We start from the raw sequence: 19,228 nt of genomic DNA, 5'->3' as shown, positions 1-19,228 counted from the left end.
TTTTACCATCTCTTTGTGGGAGGCAGAAAATTTATCATGTTTAACACTCTTATGACCATAAATATAACAAGTATTTTCTTTTGTTTTATGGCTTTAAAATTGTAATAAAGTGTAAAATGTTTGTAACTCTGCTCCTTTTTTTAGAACAACCTCAGCTTTCAGTGTCTGGTTTGTATTTGTGTTTATGTTTATTAAAGTCTGTAAAACTGCAGCTTAAATGAAAAAAAAAACAGATTTGAATTTTCTTTACATTTATTACTAAACAGGAACTTCAAAATGACTTGAGCAAACTATGTCAAAAGAACTATTTAAACTCAGAACTATGTTGCAAACACTCAGAAAACAGTGTGACCCCTGACCTCATGTTAACCAGTTTAATGACTGCAGCCTGTCTGTGACCACAGGTCTACGCTCTGGTCCAGAGAACGGGATACAGTAAAATAAATACTAGGTATCATAAAATAACACTCATGGGCTACTTCACAACTGTAGCTTCATTTCTACCAGCATTATGAAGATTAATAAGCAGATAAAAGGTTAAATGTAAACATTTCATTACAAAAAGTCAACTAATAAAATTCTGCACTGATAACCTTATATTTTCAGCTAAATAAATATTTACTGTACGTATAAATAATGCTGGAATGAAGCTGAATCATTTAGTAAACAGTTGAGTGTTCAAATAAAAACCAGTGTGACTTTAATCTGTGCCTCCTCATGTCACCATCTACAGAAACTGTCATGGTCCGTGGTGAGCTGTCAGCCTGTAACCATGTTTTCTCCTGAGTATTGTTTTCACAGGTGGGCGTGTCTGAGAGCTGCCAGCTGCAGCTGATCTCACCATCAAGGTCCAGGAGATTTAAGGAGCAGTGTGACACTTCACCACGCCGGATGATTACTCTTTGGGTAGCTCTAGCCTCCGACCCGACCTTGACTTTGTATTTTTGCTCTGATTAACCTGACGTCTGAAAACCCCCCTGATGCCCTTTCCTGCTCTCCTCCAGGTTCCTCACAATCTCTCAACAGCTCCAGAACAAGACCCGGATCTCAACCTGCCTGACACACTGCTTCATCCCCTGGCCGCCCGCTCTCAGCCGCTCACCTTCCAACATCCATTCCTGTTCCTGCACCTCTGGACAAAACAATATCCTTCCCTGTGGCTCTCCTCAGCTCACCCGGACCTAGCAACCTTCCTGTACAAATACCACTACCTAGAAACAGTAAGACCAGTCTTTCCGACAACGTTTCCATTTGTTTTCACCTCATATTCACTCTGTCTCCCTCCTTAGAATCTCCCCCCTGGATTCCTGCTGCCAGTCCTGCGTCTCGTCTGCTCCCGTCTCTCACATCGCTCTTTATGTAGTAATAAAAACCTTTTTACTTACTTTCTTGTTCTCCGTATGGTGATTCTGCATGTCGTGGGTCAAGAAACTTCCTCCTGTCATGACAGAATTAGCCTTCTGGGACACCTGACCAATGTAACGTGAGGAAATATGGGTTTTCTGGCACAATGGTGGTGCTGGACTCAGCTGGGTCAAAGCTGGGTCATTGAGAACTTTCACCCACAGATTAAGACCTGAACGCCAGCGAGTCTGGGAGGAAACCATAACATCAGCCACCTGCAGTCTACCAGAAGATGTTTCCATGAGTTGTACCCAGACCAAGTCAAAACATAAAGTTTAAACTTCTTTTTCTTGATTTTAATGTTAAAGTAACCATTATCATTTTGCTCATTATAAATGTGTTTAATCAAATGAATGACTATTATGCTTTGGGGTAATTATAATGGATTAATGAATCCATTCTTAAATAGTGTTGAGAATGTTTGGTACTGACCTTCACACTCAAGCACACAAACATTCACACACATCTTCCCACAGTAAACTCCAGACACATTTGATGACGCACACGTTTGCTTTGAGAAGAGAAAGGTTTTTGGTGAGTTTCTGTCTTATGATGCCAGTTCGGGCTTGACAACGAAAGAGAGAGAACCAAAGGGGGGGCAGAGCCGGCTGGCTCGTTTCTCCCCCCTTTCACGCTGTTCCTGCCAAGCCAGGCAGAATAGCTGAATCGCGACTTCTAACGCAGACTCATTACCGAGTCTTTTGATTTCTGAGTGAATTAACTTAAGAAAGCGCGTCGACAAAACGCTTTACCATCAACGTGTACCGAGGGCAACTCTGGACCGGTTCCGTTCGACACCTACGTCTTCCCTGTCAGCCGTTGAGTGTCATCTGGATGAACCACAACATCCTCTACGGCCCGGATCCGAAAGAGGGTCCACAAGCGTTCGGTGAGACAGAACACGGTGTATAGCGTTTTGATGCATCTTTTCCAACTAAACCTAAGTTTATTCAAACCATCACTTTGCACTCAGACACCTGTTTCTTCCTGAAGCAAAATCAGATGCACACACGCATCCATCTCACCTCATCTCACCACACTTTGCACCCACACGCATCCATAATCACATCATATCACTCTCACAACTCACAACATTCCCAATCTTCATAAATTCATCAGAAGGTCTATTTGAGCAAGAACAGCATATCAACTGTTAAATATTGTCCCACAAAGTTGCCAATGTGATTGTTATTTCCTGTTTGTCAATTTTCAAAATCATTAGTTTAACTTGAAGAATTAAAACTTTTAACCGTCAAACTGGTTTCCTCATTGAACTGAAACACAGACACTCAGATATTATCGGCAGTTTATCGATGAAAACAACCTTTGAGTCTTATGAACAATATAAAATTTGGTTATTGATTTATTAAAAATTAATATTCCGAATTAATACGTAGCATGGTTCCTCTTTCATAAAAGAGCATAAAACCACAACGCTACATTAATGGCGAGCGTGTCCAGTTTTCTATATCTGCGATATGTCTGATTTCTAACATCTAAAAGCTACAAACAACGCTTTTCTCTGTGTTTCACTTTGATGTCTTATTTTGAAAAAACCGGAAATTATTCCGCTGAAGTCACTCTTCCGGGAGACGTCCTGGTGGAAACTTGACGGGGAAGATCTCCGATCTCAAATTGACCGCAAATTACAGACAATACTTTGATTTATCCCATCTTCGCCTTCGGAGCGAACGTGTGAGTTGTGCTTTTGACTAAATTCTGTCCATTTTGACGCGCCGCCGCGTCTCTAATCTCTTCAGGTCGGGAAGCTACATTTCCGCTCTGAACCTTGCTGGGTGAGCTACCGTGAGCAGCTTATCCTCAGTTCCTAAAATTAACACTAAATTCTCCGAACCTCCGAACCGAAACTAAATTCTCGGACACCCTTCGTCTCAGTGTGTTGACACTGTGGGCGAGCTATTGTGGAAAATATTTCCATTGCATAGGCGACTGATCACAGCCGAATCTAAACGGAATGCTCGGAGGCACCTACCGTAGCTTAGATCGCTTGGTAAACGTCGTAAGTCGAAGCATGGCCGTCACGCGTTACTGCATCCAGATTGCGTACGCTTTAAAAGTCCGTTTTTACAAGCGGAGCGAGATGCCTGCTTGTTAATCGGGAAAATTTAAGTCTGGTCGCTACAGACAAAGGACGCTAGACCTAGCCGGAGAGCTAAGCTAGCGGGCCACAGTTGGACAAAAAGGGAACGCGTCCCGTTAAATTGTCATACCATTTCTGACACAGTCAGTCTGTGTCCTCACAAAACCCGCATTGGCGGTGATTCTTGTAATTCACTACGGTGTGTAGAATCTACATTTTGCTATGTTTGTCCGTCTGATAACATCTCGGCAGCGTAGGGTTTATTATTTTTTTATTTTTATTTTGGACCGGTGAACGGGTCGGCTTTCACAGCCTCCATCGCTCGGATCCATGACTTTTTCTTCCATCTTGTGAAGTTGTGTGTATTCATTTCTCTATCAACAATTCCTTGTTTTACCCTGTGTCATAAAGTTAAGTACGCTACGGACAGTCCTTGATTGTGAGATAAATTAAGGAATTTGCCCGGAGTTTTACGTCGGCTCAGAAGGTAAAAACGCGAGTTGCTCTGAACTTAATGAGAGATGGACGAGACACGACAAAATCTTTCTTGCACTGTTACACCTGATGTAAGGTTCTCTGACGTTCTGCTTCCAGAACATGCCAAGACGCAGGAGACTGTTCACCGGCTGGGCAAAGCTGGTCCCTCCGCCCGCCCGAACGGGCCCGCATTAGTCGGGTGCCGCCGGTCGGACACGGTGGGGACTAGTGGCAGCGGTTCGGTGCCAGCTGCACTGGGTCAGAGGTGGTTCTGGTCTGCAATTCATGACGTGAATTCAAACAACATGCTGTTTACAGTCATAACGCTTTTTCTTTACTTTTATTTCTTCCAGGGGGTCAAAAACCCACCATCAATATCAAGGTTTGAAATAAACAACACTTTCTCTGCTGCTTTTAAGCTGAATAAATCTCTTGAGCCTATGGTTAACCTCTCTGACAAACAGGTTGTGCTTAACCCTTTGGTTCCTGATGCTTCTTCTCTGTCATCCATGTTAGAGGCTGACCATCCCTCCAGCATGGGTGTGAAATCTTCAGGCTGTGATCCACCACTTCAGTCAGAGGTCTGCTTTACTCGTCAGTCCGCCTCATGCACAAACCAGCTTCTTTATCGGGGCGTGATGGAAACGTCAGCCGCCGTGAAACACTTGTGGTCTCCGGACGGAGCTACCATGCCATTTGCAGGGTTTGTGCCCGGACATCTTGACCTTTATGTGAATGACCTTGTCACTTTTCAGTTTGTGACCTCTGCTAATACGGTGGCCAATTCTTTTCTCCTTTCACAGGGGTGTGACTTAGTCTCTGGCCTCTGTGTTCTATTTCCTGTGATTTCTCTTACAGGTGACCACGACGACGCGGAAAACCCTGCGGTTTCCAGCAGTCCTGTGGTCAGTGGCGATATTGAAGGTGGCTCAGTGGTTGCTGCGCACACCTCTCTCACGGGCACGGGATGGCCACCCGGCCCGGGAGCAGTAGGTGCGTGCAGTAATGCTCTGCTCGGGGCCCCTCCTGACAAAAGGGGGGTGCCGGGTGGCGCTGAGTTTTCCGTTGCGGACTTCAGGCTGTTCGGGGGAACCCCTCCTCCGAGCGGGCGGGTCATTGCAGGACTCGACACTGACCTTCCACCAATTCAGCTGACGACATTGACCTCCGACCCGGGGTTAGGTGCTGCACCTTCTACGGGGCGGAGTTCTAGTCAGTCTGTAACTACTCTGGTTAAACCGGGTTTTTCTGATTCTGTGTGGGAACCTCCATCATTCTTGGGAATAAAGTATTCTTGGCTTCAGTTTTCAGGACAGAACATGTTCCTTTCGATAGTGTCATGTCTGTATCTGATTCTAAACATGGCTAGGTTTGCTTTGACACCCGTGACACAACCATCATTGGATCACTCCTTTTCAGAACCTCCAAGTCCAACACCTCCAGGTCTTTGGACATCTGAACACCTACTCTTTCAGCACGATCCAGGTGACAATGTGCATCTTCTTGGTAATAGGGCTTTTAAGAGCTTAAGAACTGTTCTTTGTTATGCTTCTCCTGTCTCACAGACATGGCTTAAGTTTGAGCAACAAAAGGGGGGTGGGGAGCCTCCTCCTGCTTTGCGAGCATCATTTTCGCATTTCCAGTTCACTACTATTTCTGATCACAACAAAGTCGCCTCCGTAAAGCTGCAACACAACTTTGAGCAGGTAAAATCAGGTTCTGATCTAACAGCTAAACCATCAGCTTCGCTCGAGTACCGGACGGAACCCTCAGGTAAATTCAAACAAGTTTCCCTGTGGGTTCGTAACACAAGATACAAACAGTTTGATAACCAAATCGCTTATGAGCCTGCTCCCACAGATACGTCCAAACTCGTGTCTCTGTGGGTCCGCAATACCAGATTCAAAACGCTTACTGAACAACTCTATTCTGACCGAATTCTTTTCCACTAACTGGTGGACCGTTACAAATTATCTCGTTTGTGGGATGAATTTTTAACAAATGTGATATCCTTTGAATTTTTTTTTCAGGTTACCTGCCTCCAGCCAGGGTCCTGTTACTAACTCACATTTTTAGGGATTACTAACCTACTGATTGACATTTTTGGAATTGATTTACATCTCTATCTTTTATTAGTGCTTTGTGTAGCATGATTATATTTGATTACAAAGTTAATTTTATTTTGTTACTATTTCCCTTAAAGGGCCACAAGCCAATTTGCCTTTCATTTTCATGATTATTTCTTTTATATATATGCCTTTAATTAATGCAGCCTGCTGAGTTTCACATATCAGTTAGGATTTACTTTCTTTTATTTGTGTTTTCTCTGCATCACGTTTTTACATGACATGTAGAGCAGGGTGCAGAACATTTCTTCTTTAGATAATTCACAAAAGGCATCCACATTTTCCCAGAGGCACCCATAGATAGGTTTTGATTGATTTCTTTGAGTTGCATCAAATGCTATCTATCGTGTGGGCTGTCTCACTTTGTCTCCTTCTCCGAGCTCGTATGGACTACATCCCATCAGAGGGGTCATCTTCACCATCCTTCAACTGGTTTCCTGTCGCATGGGGCTTCGGTCGTGGTTCGAGATGGGTCGAGGTCTGCGCTGGACTTCGCCTGGACTACGCCTGAGGAATACATCACCTGCCCAGCTCCGTGTGGCACACGAGCTGCTTATCCTTTGCATTATTGCTGATGAAATTAACTGCTATTGAAATAGCTCTGCTTTCAAGATTCCCTAAGTGGATTACTTTACAATGATTGCAACAGTTTTGGCCTTAATCATCTGATCAGGATAGACTCCCTTCTACACGAGACCCGTGGTGACGCTTCATCGTTCCTGCCTTCCTCTGGGATGTCTACCTTCACGAGTACATCAAGTTATTGTGGTTGTGACGTCAGGTGGCCTCTGTTGACCACCATGTCGTCACAAAAAGGGGGATCTGTAACGTGAGGAAATATGGGTTTTCTGGCACAATGGTGGTGCTGGACTCAGCTGGGTCAAAGCTGGGTCATTGAGAACTTTCACCCACAGATTAAGACCTGAACGCCAGCGAGTCTGGGAGGAAACCATAACATCAGCCACCTGCAGTCTACCAGAAGATGTTTCCATGAGTTGTACCCAGACCAAGTCAAAACATAAAGTTTAAACTTCTTTTTCTTGATTTTAATGTTAAAGTAACCATTATCATTTTGCTCATTATAAATGTGTTTAATCAAATGAATGACTATTATGCTTTGGGGTAATTATAATGGATTAATGAATCCATTCTTAAATAGTGTTAAGAATGTTTGGTACTGACCTTCACACTCAAGCACACAAACATTCACACACATCTTCCCACAGTAAACTCCAGACACATTTGATGACGCACACGTTTGCTTTGAGAAGAGAAAGGTTTTTGGTAAGTTTCTGTCTTATGATGCCAGTTCGGGCTTGACAACGAAAGAGAGAGAACCAAAGGGGGGGCAGAGCCGGCTGGCTCGTTTCTCCCCCCTTTCACGCTGTTCCTGCCAAGCCAGGCAGAATAGCTGAATCGCGACTTCTAACGCAGACTCATTACCGAGTCTTTTGATTTCTGAGTGAATTAACTTAAGAAAGCGCGTCGACAAAACGCTTTACCATCAACGTGTACCGAGGGCAACTCTGGACCGGTTCCGTTCGACACCTACGTCTTCCCTGTCAGCCGTTGAGTGTCATCTGGATGAACCACAACATCCTCCACGGCCCGGATCCGAAAGAGGGTCCACAAGCGTTCGGTGAGACAGAACACGGTGTATAGCGTTTTGATGCATCTTTTCCAACTAAACCTAAGTTTATTCAAACCATCACTTTTCACTCAGACACCTGTTTCTTCCTGAAGCAAAATCAGATGCACACACGCATCCATCTCACCTCATCTCACCACACTTTGCACCCACACGCATCCATAATCACATCATATCACTCTCACAACTCACAACATTCCCAATCTTCATAAGTTCACCAGAAGGTCTGTTGAATAAAGATTTTCGATTCCTCCAGACCTGTCTTATTATATAATAGCAGTTCTGGATTACATCTCAAATCTGTATGTTAGTGAAACCAGGCTTCAGGGTTCAGCTAGAGGTCTGTGTGTGGTGATTTGACTCCTGATCTCATGCTGCCATAAATGATGTGTGTGTTTCAACTAATCTGCTATCCATGACAAATTTATGTTGTAGTTTAACCTTGTATCGACTTTTTATGGTGTAGCCCAGGATGTGATAAGAACTTCAGGGACACGAATAGAGATGCTTATGTTTGACTTCCTTTGATCTGAGCTGAAGAAGGAAGAAGGAGGAGGGAAGACCCCCGCCCATCTGGCTGATACCGGAGGGGGCTGGGAGAAGACCCAAGGCCAGAGAATGCTTCCGAGGCAGGGGTTGCCATGGAGACGGAAGGGGGGCCAGAGGAGAGAGTGAGAGAGAATAAAAGTGTGATGGCTCCGGGGGCAGGGGCTTTTTGTCTCTCAGGCTTTTTGGGTGTTGGGGAAGAGTTCGGAGGACAACTGTAACGGTTGAGTGATCTGACCCGCTGCGTCGGGAAATCTGGAATATTTTTACTTCATCATATAAAATAAAATATTTGCTCCTTCATATAAGGGGCTTTAAACGGAATTTCCAGCCTGGGGTCTCCAGTCGTGTCGTGTAACAGCTGAGAAGGTGAGGCGCTGGTTACTTTTTATCCCACTCCAAGAGGTTTACATTTAAACTTAAAGTCTTTAGCCTGGGCATAGCATAAGCTGCAGGTGACTGAGTTGTGGTGAAGTTATAACAAGAGTCTTCCTTTGTGCTGCTAAAGTAAGTTTGCCAGAGTCTAAATCTAGGTAAAGATGATCGCTGATTAGCTCACAGAGGTGTAAGCTCAGACTGGATTCACGCTCACGCACAAATAGAAGTACAAGTCAACCCTGAGACGTAGTGTTTATTAAAGAGTCAGCTAGTTTGGGAGGATGACTTGTAACATGGCGCCCAATAACGTGGGGCTGTGATTTCGCAGTTGAGTAAACAACCTGTTGTGAGCTTAGAAAGTCCGGAACTGGGAAAATTGTCCGCAAGGGCGGCCAATTTGTCCCTAAGGAGCCGGCTATATTGGCCGAAGGGGGCCGCTTAGGGAGCCTATGAGTTTAGATTCTGAAGTCCAGTAGCTGGAAGTGTGTTGGAACGCACTGGTCCGGTTGGATCGGTTCCGTAGAAGTGCGTTTCTCTCCACCAGGTGCACACGGCGCAAAGGGGTTTTGTGAGAACCTCTTAGCAGAATTCTCACACGCAGGAAAGTGAGTGGCCTCGTAAAAGATTCTCACAAAATAGAATGAAGTCGCAGGTTGCAATTCCTGACCTCGTGGACGTAATCCGGGGCAGAACAGCTAGGTTGCTGCTGGTGTGTGTGCACGCACACCCTGCCTTTAAAGGACAACGATTTTGATGCGAGGTGATCTTTATGAGTAAAGATACTCGTGTAACTGAGGGAAAATTTAGGGATGGCTGCAGTAAGCGAGGGAGGAAGAACGCGGTGAGAGGATGGCTGATATTGAGAGCTTGTGGGCTCGTGACGACCCAGCTGGAGTGGGAGCGATGTTTTCTAACAGAGGTTAGTGAGTTACGCTCAGCACGTCTAGCAGATGGGTCAGATATTGATTTTCAACCCGCGTTCAATGATAAAATGCCCGCTTTATGCATGCCTGCGCCGAAATATGCTAGTTGGTTGTGCATTTCAGACTTGGTGGAGCTTGTGCAAAATAATCTGTCTGATTTTACTCATCCAGCAAGCCTTGTGCCAGATCATGATTTTCAGGTGGGGGTGAGAGGAGCTGTTGTAGATGTGGATAAAGAAATGGACAGGATTGTTCAGGGAGCTTTGATTGATTAGAAAAAGAAAGCCCTTCTCAGACGGGAGATGAAAACTATTAACTTTGCCAAAAAATCAAGGATGATTGTGGATTGTGCAAAGGAGAGCTATATGTAATTCAAGCTACCCCTCCCCCGTGTGTGCCTCAGAATCCAATGGGCAGGGGGGTGGAGGATTGGAACGAGTTACTTGTTGATCTGAAATATAAAGTTTCTGGGATATCAATACACTCCTGAAGGGAGAAAGGTAGATGTGAAAGTTTTTGAAAACATCACGCTGCCAAAAAACCCTGCTACAGCTTGAAGGAGTGCTGGAAAGCTGGGGTTTTATGGTGAAAATATACCAAAGCTGTCAGAAAGAATGCAGTCTCTCCAGGCCTTAAAGCGAGGGCTTAGAAGCAAGGGGGGGGAGACTGATGAATAATGACCGTGTGCTCACAGAGGAGAGTGAGTGAGGTCATTGAACTTTGTAAAAACAGTCACTGTGCTTTTGAGCACAGAGACACAGAAAAACACAGAATGATGTTATGGCATTCTGGGCATGGATTAAATATGTAAATAACAAGAGGACCTCTCAGAGAAATGGGAGAATTGCAGGTTCTGCTCAGAAAGCAGAGCTCACAGCTGTATTAGAAGCTATGGGTACATCATGTGCGCTGAGAAAAGGTAACTTCCAGGTTCGACACCAGCCGGCCCACACACTGAGTGACACCTCTGCTGCCAGAGGAAATGCTGAGGTGGACAGGCTAGTGCAGACCAGAAGGGTGAGATTGGTTTTGCATGACAGTACAGAATCTGACTACGACCTGGTGGAGAAGCTGCATGAAACTTTGGGGCACCCTGGCTCTCAGAGGCTGAAGAAGTGGTGCTTGCAGAATGCAGTTTGCATCCCCCATTTGGACTCTGTGCTGAGAGATGTTAAATCACACTGCGCTCTATGCTTAGAGCTGGGTAAACAACCCACAGAGAAAGTGATTGGCGACCGTATTGGTCCAGAAGGTTTGACCTCTGTCTCTTGTGACATTGGAGAGCTAAAGAGAACACGAAGGGGCAATAAGTATTTCCTGGTGGTCAAAGGGAACAGGGGGGAGAGTATAGGGGGTATGTTCCCTTTGCCCAATATGACAGCAGGAAGGATTGCAGATTGCCTAGCGAGAATCCTGGTGTGTTATCCACAAATAAAAGCTATCAGGATGGATAATGCACCACATTTCAAAAATAAAGTTGTTCTGGAGCTACTGGAGAATGAAGGACTGATAATCCAGTGGTCCATTCCTTACAAGCCACACACAAATGGAGTGGCTGAGAGAGCAGTTCGCACCGTTAAAGAAGCGATAAAAACCTTGAACTTGAAGGAATGGGATTCTCCAGGAGCAGTTCTGGCTATTAATAAGGCTCTATTAGAACAGCCTTTAAGACAAGAAACTGCTAAAGACACACCCTCTGTCTCTCCACAGGGAGAACAAGAGAGAAGCTTCCTGCATAAAAGACCCCAGGATGGAAAAGTTGAAAAGATTGAGGGGAACCATGAAGGGAACACAATCAGATGTGCAACCCCTAACCAAAAAACAGTCTGGCTTGGAGACTGTAAAGAAGTGGGTCCCACTAAATGAAGGTGGAATTGCATCCCCAATATGGCTGCTGAGTGCATCAAGCTCAGGGGGGATTACATTAGGTAAAGTACAAGGGCAAAGTTGTGATGAGGAGTGCTTCAGCTGGTCAGTTTACAGACCTGGTACATGCGCAAACTGTGGCAATGAAGTTGCTGAGATAAAATGGGAAGGCCCGAGATTTCTTAAAGACAAAGTTCTGAGAAAAAATCCTTCACCCACAAATGCTGTGGAATTACATGGTGTGATGAAAGTGGCGTGGTGTGCAGATTGTTGGATGAGTAAAGCAGGCAAAACAAGAATTGGTCGTTTGGATCATCATAGTGTTGATGAATCTAGAAAATGTTGCAGAGTGGACAAAGGAAGACTCTCCAGTTGTTCCAGTTCATGTGGGGTGCGAATTTACCCGGTGGTGTTGCTGGTTCCTGAGATGAGTCACCTGTCAGGCTTGACATGCTCCCAGGCATATTGGGAGAATTGCTTTAAAGAGATAGTGTGTACTAGAAAGGGAGGGAGTTTGAGTGAAACTTTCTCACCTTGGGGAAAGGTGCTGTGGGAAGCTACTGAACCACAGCTGTGTTGGAGAGACAGGCGAGGCAAGTTTCCTATAACCACTGACGAGTGGGAAAGGAGACAGGTTCGTCATGAGACAACAGATAAGGATTGGTACACCTCAGCTACTGTACCAACATGTAATGACTTGTCAATAACCAGAAGTCAGACGCAAGTATTAGTTAAAACAGAAAAAGGCTGGAGGAAGCTGGATGTTTGGAGAGACTCACTCAAGAAGAGTGATGGTGTTTTAATAGCAGTAAACTTGGAGTGGGATCGGCACGCGGAGACCCCCGGGCTATTTACAAGGGACACCGTGGCTGCGCCAAGGCCACAGGTGAATTGAGAAAAATGTGTATGATGAAGCTCTCTGCCTAATTCTCCTCGTCTCTACAGGCAACAGAGATTCATGGATTCCTGCGGAGAGTGGGAGGAGGAGGAGCTAGATCGGCTCCTCACACGACCTCCTGATAAGACTTGCTGGGAGAGTTGGAGAGGAGGTATCTTATGTTGTATCGGCTTATTAATCTGTGTGGTAGCGATATCTTTTATCTCAATGCCTGTTTCACGAGTTGTAACACTCAAGACCACGGCTGTGGTTAAAGGGTGGGTTCACAAGCGACCAGGAACCCTAGACCTGCCTAGAGTGTCGTGCTTGACTCCTCATGAGGAGAACTTTAATGCCACTCAGTGGATGGAATATTGTAAGGCTGTTACACAGGGCTGTCCAATCCCTGATCCAGGCGAGGCCTGTAGACCCACATCTACCGGCTGGCTGATGTGGTTAGAGCAGCTTAATAATGTCACCGACAGCCATAATTCTACTTATGGGCTGTTAGGATGGGAGGAAGGAAAGCTTAAAGTGTGGGATTTCACAGTTGATGTACAACCTGTGGAATGTATTACTAAAATCTACCATTTTGGGGTACTAACTGTCTGGGGAGAATATATAACTGGTTTTGATAAGGTTTCTGATTGCATGATATTCAGACTCCTTGCGTTCCCGAATGGAACTGCAGCTGGGAATGATAGCTGGGCAATGGAGGGGGGTTCCCTACCCCCCATGTCGCAGCTGATTGCTCCACAAGACGCAGACACGGCTGTGACCCCTCACTTGAGGAGGCAGACGCGTGCTGCTAAGGCGCAGACGAAAGGCCACAGGCTTCCTAGTCCACAGAGTATTTGGTTGGACAGAACTAAAGCTTTTTCAGCTTACAAAATGATCCCTTTAGGAAAGGGAAAACAACTGTTACCCATGACATTGCATGTAACCCCAAAGGGAGTTAAATTAAACTTCATTCATGCTCCGCATGTGCTGAACAGGAGCCTGATAGATGGAATGACAGAATATTTTATGATCATCCCACGTCTGGCCTGGGACAAAGGAGAGGCGGACAGCGTGTGGAGATGTATTAAGAAGTTAACTAGTGACCCAAAATACCCCAGAACATGGTGGAATAATTATATATGGGAGTTAATGTCCTTAGGTGGACATGTACGAGGTCCTTTTCCTGGTATGATTCCGAAAACGAGTCATGATGCATGGCTTGTGAATAGCACATCGAAGAGATGGGCTCTGAATGTGTCATATGAAATGTGGACGGAGGATGTTCATGGCTTAATGGGACATTTTGCCCCAAACGGGTTCGATAAGCCAGGGCGAGTGACAGAGTACGATGTCCTTTTTGGACAATGGTGGGCTACCAATCTGACAGAAGGGGTGTTAGAATGCAGGCCTAAAGAGAGACTCGGCTCTACAATCTTTTGGATGGCTAATTTACTGGCGTTGTTGAACCCAGCTACAGTCCCAACGATTAAAGATGTAAATGTGAAAAAAGGTGTAAATATGACTCCTCCGTTCGTGAGGATGGAGAAACATGGCAGTTTAATAGAACTGACTATGGTCCGATCTCAAGGTCCGCATCTAGATGATTTGTACTCCACCCCAGCTTATTCAAAGTTTCGGTTTATGAATATGACATGGGGGCATTATACTGGAGAGCTGCGAGACTTGGAGTATGATTATGCGTATCGCGAACAAGCTTTACGATTCAGGGAAGCACATTGGGTGCGAAATTCTCTGTTAACCAGGTGGTGTAGGTCTGATGCGTGCTTCAGGACTTTGGCCCAGCCCGCTACGAAGATTGCTGTTAAAAATGGGAAAAATGTGTATAATCCTTATGAACTGGGCGGCTTTGTTGACCCTCACGGTTACCCCCACTGGTGGCACTCAAATTGGAGCGCTTACGTCGTCTGGGACTCAGAGAATTTCCCATCATTAGGAGTAGGATGGGGTTACTTTGCCAACTCGAAAGGCCCCAAGGCTTGTTTTTGTCAGGAGGACATAGATGCTGTTGAATACAGGAGCGACTTGGGTATATGGCCCTTTCAAGCATGGATTCCTGTTGGTGGGGGTCGTTGGGAGCAGAACTGTTCTGGTTCCTTTCATTTTCCCAATCGGACAGGCACATGTTGGTTGAGTGAAAGAGCTAGGATGTCTGATTGGCAATTTGTCCAGAAGGGTTTTAAAATTATTGGCCAAGGATTAACCTTAGGTATCAGAGAGGCCGTTAAGGTAGTCGCCCAGGGGGCAGTGGGTGTTGCCTCTCTGGTAATCTCTGAATTATGGGTTTACGCCAAGGTCCCTGTGATCGTAGGAGGGGTCCTGGTGATGTTATCTGTTTGTGTTAAACTCATGCATCTTTTGAAGTGTTTTGCCAGCTGCAGCAGGAGATCTGCTAATCAGCCCCGATGGCAGGAGGAAGGGCCTCCTGAGTCAATTAGATTGGGACCACGTGGACGCCGGGCACTGAGGAACAGAGCTGCACGCAGGTAGCATCTCCCTTGTAGAGAAAATTCTCAAGGAATCATGGCCCGTGCAGAATCTCCACGTGAGGTATTTGAGGAAGCAGATGAGGATGTGCTGATTACCTCGGTAAGACTGTCTCTATTGGGTTAATCTTACCGGCGAGATATGCTAATATTAGATGCACAAGAGGCCTAACTGAGGACTCTTGGAATGTTGATGTGATAACTTCTGCTTAATGCATGATGAGAGAATGATTGGTACATCCTGTTATCTGATCAGGATGGAAAGGCCCACTTATTCATTGTGGTTACTAATTTGCATGCTGTAACTTGTGTAATTCCTGCGGGAAGCAGTGAAGACCTGTGACCTGCATTTTAGGTCTCTAGGATTTTTACATACCTATTAGTGGTATGTTTGATATCATTATATGAATGTGTTGTACTAACAGAATTAATGCTGAAGAAGTGTCTGGCTGCATTCTGTGAGAAAGGCCTGACCTCATGATCACAGATGATGGTAGGGTGCCGCTGACCCCTAGTGGGGTCATAAAGGTCATGCATGACTGGTACCAGAACCAAGGTCTGTTTAGTCTCTCTGTGTGTGTTTTTAGGTTGATAAATCAGAGGATCTATTGTCTGGCCCAGACTCTCAGGAGATGCTGGTGCTGCCACCCAGTGGACAGAAGCCGCTGGTGAACAAGCAACGTCGGCTTGGGGTGATGCCACCCAAGAGAGTTTCACTTTACGGGCTGGTGGATGGTAAACCTGTAAGGATAAACCCGAATGGACCGTGGAACGCACATGTTTGGGAACGTATTGTGTTGGTCTCTGATGGTACCAGTCATAAAGGGACTCGAGTGGCGAGGAGGGAGAAGATTCTTCAGAGAATTACACGCTCGACTCTAGTTAAGCATTTTGATTGTGTCAGGCGCGATGTGTCGCGGGGCCAGACGCGCTTGCCCTGTCAACTCTCACTTTTCAGAGAAGGCGACGTAGATTGGTGCTGGATCAGTACACCCCACAACGACTACGTGCAGGAGTGCGAAGAACCAAGGCGTGTGGTCAGGATGCAACCATCGCCTGCCAAGGTGGACGTTCCGATGCAGGAAGTGAGCCCTCCGGAGTTCGATCTGCGTCAGCAGCTTCAGGCCGCTCCGTCTGTCCAGGCCATGGTGCCACCAGTGATGAATGCAATAAATCCACATGTTTGCTTGTATCCAGGAAATTTGAATATGCAGTATTTTCCGCAGTTTATGCCATTTCACGAAGCCTGGTTTCAAGGGGGGTGTTGAATAAAGATTTTCGATTCCTCCAGACCTGTCTTATTATATAATAGCAGTTCTGGATTACATCTCAAATCTGTATGTTAGTGAAACCAGGCTTCAGGGTTCAGCTAGAGGTCTGTGTGTGGTGATTTGACTGCTGATCTCATGCTGCCATAAATGATGTGTGTGTTTCAACTAATCTGCTATCCATGACAAATTTATGTTGTAGTTTAACCTTGTATCGACTTTTTATGGTGTAGCCCAGGATGTGATAAGAACTTCAGGGACACGAATAGAGATGCTTATGTTTGACTTCCTTTGATCTGAGCTGAAGAAGGAAGAAGGAGGAGGGAAGACCCCCGCCCATCTGGCTGATACCGGAGGGGGCTGGGAGAAGACCCAAGGCCAGAGAATGCTTCCGAGGCAGGGGTTGCCATGGAGACGGAAGGGGGGCCAGAGGAGAGAGTGAGAGAGAATAAAAGTGTGATGGCTCCGGGGGCAGGGGCTTTTTGTCTCTCAGGCTTTTTGGGTGTTGGGGAAGAGTTCGGAGGACAACTGTAACGGTTGAGTGATCTGACCCGCTGCGTCGGGAAATCTGGAATATTTTTACTTCATCATATAAAATAAAATATTTGCTCCTTCATATAAGGGGCTTTAAACGGAATTTCCAGCCTGGGGTCTCCAGTCGTGTCGTGTAACAGCTGAGAAGGTGAGGCGCTGGTTACTTTTTATCCCACTCCAAGAGGTTTACATTTAAACTTAAAGTCTTTAGCCTGGGCATAGCATAAGCTGCAGGTGACTGAGTTGTGGTGAAGTTATAACAAGAGTCTTCCTTTGTGCTGCTAAAGTAAGTTTGCCAGAGTCTAAATCTAGGTAAAGATGATCGCTGATTAGCTCACAGAGGTGTAAGCTCAGACTGGATTCACGCTCACGCACAAATAGAAGTACAAGTCAACCCTGAGACGTAGTGTTTATTAAAGAGTCAGCTAGTTTGGGAGGATGACTTGTAACAAGGTCTATTTGAGCAAGAACAGCATATCAACTGTTATATATTGTCCCACAAAGTTGCCAATGTGATTGTTATTTCCTGTTTGTCAATTTTCAAAATCATTAGTTTAACTTGAAGAATTAAAACTTTTAATCGTCAAACTGGTTTCCTCATTGAACTGAAACACAGACACTCAGATATTATCGGCAGTTTATCGATGAAAACAACCTTTGAGTCTTATGAACAATATAAAATTTGGTTATTGATTTATTAAAAATTAATATTCCGAATTAATACGTAGCATGGTTCCTCTTTCATAAAAGAGCATAAAACCACAACGCTACACCAACCAGGTGGGTTTTATTTGTGACGTTTCCGTAACTTTATAAAAGCTGCTGTTGCAGATGATCAGACTGTCTCCTCCTTTCGGTTCTCTGCTCTCCCTTCGCGGTTCGCTCCGTTTCTTTCAGTGACGCTGCAAAGCTGGTTTCCCTCTAATAGCGATTTTTGGAGTAACATGAATTACATCATGTGATACCTCGTTGGAAAGCTGGTTTTATGTATTTTTAGCAACCGTTTGAATTATTCTTATTCGATTAGTAATTCAGAAGTTATGACCCGGAGAATCTAGAGTGAGAAACATCCGTGATTCTTTGTGAGTTTCTTCAACACTTCAGGAGAAGTCTCTCTCATGTCTCATTTTCTGTCCCAGACATGCAGGTACCTGACTCTGCTCCACACACACTAACCACGGACTCAAACGCACGTAAACAAAAGCTCTGATATTAAAATCTATCCAGCTGACGTGAAGCAGGCAGAAAAAAAACTTACAGTTAGATGAACGCAGACTCCTGTCCGCAGGGAAAACACCGGTCTGTCGTCTCCATGGCTACAAGGTAGAGCGACAGTAAGGACAACCAATCACACGTTAGTATGATGCGGCAGAGCCAATCAGTGAGCTTGTAGGCGGGTCTAAGGGAAAATAGCCTTCAGCTTGAGGCGGCTGCCTCCACATGGTCCTAGTGCCCGATTTGTATCACAGTATAACAGTTTTGTATGGTAAAATCTGACGAACGACCGGAAAAAGGGCACTTTGGGCACTTCGGACAAAAGGGGCAGGGTCTCAAGCAACCCCCCCCCCCCCCCCTCTGCACGTGCCTGCTGTCACACGACCAAAAACAACAGCTGCTGAGCTCAGGACCTTGTAGGCAAAACAGTTGAGGCCTGAAGGTTATGTAACTAGAAATAAAGATGAAGAATTAAGCACTGACCAAATTAAAGACGATACTTCATCGGCAGGGATTTACCCTCTGGTTGAAGTAGCTAACCCCAGATTCGGTGTAGGAGAGGACAATCATCCGACAATATCTGTTTATCGACCTTGGACTCAAGACTGATACAGAGCAGGCAGCCAAAGGTTTGACCCCATATAATAATGATGTTGAACAATTCTGCTCTGATTTACACGAGTTGAGAAACAGCTTTGGTCTAAAGGGTCTAGAAATCATGAAAGTTGTCCAAACTGCTTTAGGGCACCGTTGGGGCAGGGTAGCAGGAAGTTATACAGGTGTTGATGCACAAGGGAAACCATTACCTGCTGGATCTGCAGATCTCACTACACAACTGTCACACCCTGTCCTGTCTTCTCCTAGGTTGTAGTCTGTGTCTCCGTTAATTGCTCCCACCTGCCTCTTGTTTCCCAATCACCATAGCTCCCGTTCCTCATGTATTTAAACCCCTGCTGTTCTGTGTTCCTTGTGGTGTCATTGTTTCATTGTCCAGCGTGCTTAATAAACCCTTGTTAATTGTACCTACCTGCCTGCCTGTTTCCTCCCCGGTCTGGATCCTCGCCTTTCCTCCGCTCCATTCCGCAGCACGTCGTGACAGAATGACACCACCCGAACCCGTTGATGGATCCAGCCGGGAGATTCTGCCCTGGGAGAACCTGCTCCAGTGGCTCACGTCCGACCACCGGCCAGCTTCTCCATCTCCTTCTGCCCCAGCTCCGCCTCGCCGCCGCCGGCGTCGCCGACCTTCGGCCGCAGCGTTCCTCCCTATCCTCTCGGAACCGGAGGCATGTTTGGACCGGGAGCCGCTGCCAGATCGCTCCAGCTATGAGGGCACGAAGCTGGCGATCTGTTCCCCCGGA

At 45.7% G+C, this 19,228-nt stretch overlaps 2 protein-coding genes across 4 annotated transcripts in view; one reads left to right on the top strand and one right to left on the bottom strand.

Moving 5' to 3' along the window:
• Positions 1-18,164, bottom strand: part of LOC139063609 (oocyte zinc finger protein XlCOF6-like) — a 158,721-nt gene extending 140,557 nt beyond the window's left edge. The window contains exon 1 of the mRNA XM_070545985.1: positions 17,911-18,164. The gene's annotated coding sequence lies outside the window, so the exon portion shown is untranslated. The remainder of the gene's footprint in view (positions 1-17,910) is intronic.
• LOC139063613 (uncharacterized) lies at positions 8,667-16,755 on the top strand. Of its 3 annotated transcripts, none has more exons than XR_011516989.1 (2): positions 8,667-12,518; positions 15,438-16,755. XR_011516989.1 is itself a non-coding variant. In XM_070545993.1 (2 exons), the coding sequence occupies exons 1-2, from the start codon at positions 9,450-9,452 to the stop codon at positions 16,116-16,118; spliced, it is 831 nt and encodes a 276-aa protein (XP_070402094.1). In that variant the 5' UTR covers positions 8,667-9,449; the 3' UTR covers positions 16,119-16,755. The 3 variants fall into 3 exon arrangements, 2 of the variants coding, with proteins under 2 accessions (XP_070402094.1, XP_070402095.1); XM_070545993.1 differs by having other exon boundaries at positions 8,667-9,599; XM_070545994.1 differs by lacking the exon at positions 8,667-12,518 and adding an exon at positions 15,211-15,343.
• Positions 18,165-19,228: the final 1,064 nt, after the last annotated feature.

Source organism: Nothobranchius furzeri, chromosome 17 (genome assembly GCF_043380555.1).
Source record: "Nothobranchius furzeri strain GRZ-AD chromosome 17, NfurGRZ-RIMD1, whole genome shotgun sequence".
NCBI lineage: Eukaryota > Metazoa > Chordata > Actinopteri > Cyprinodontiformes > Nothobranchiidae > Nothobranchius > Nothobranchius furzeri.
This window is presented reverse-complemented; position numbering and strand designations above follow the sequence as displayed.

Bases quoted from the DNA above. Each gene is read 5' to 3' on its own strand.
- LOC139063613 (XM_070545993.1), top strand. From the start codon at position 9,450: ATGAGTAAAGATACTCGTGTAACTGAGGGAAAATTTAGGGATGGCTGC. The intron at 9,600-15,437 runs GTTAGTGAGTTA...GTGTGTTTTTAG, and splicing joins AGCGATGTTTTCTAACAGAG to GTTGATAAATCAGAGGATCT.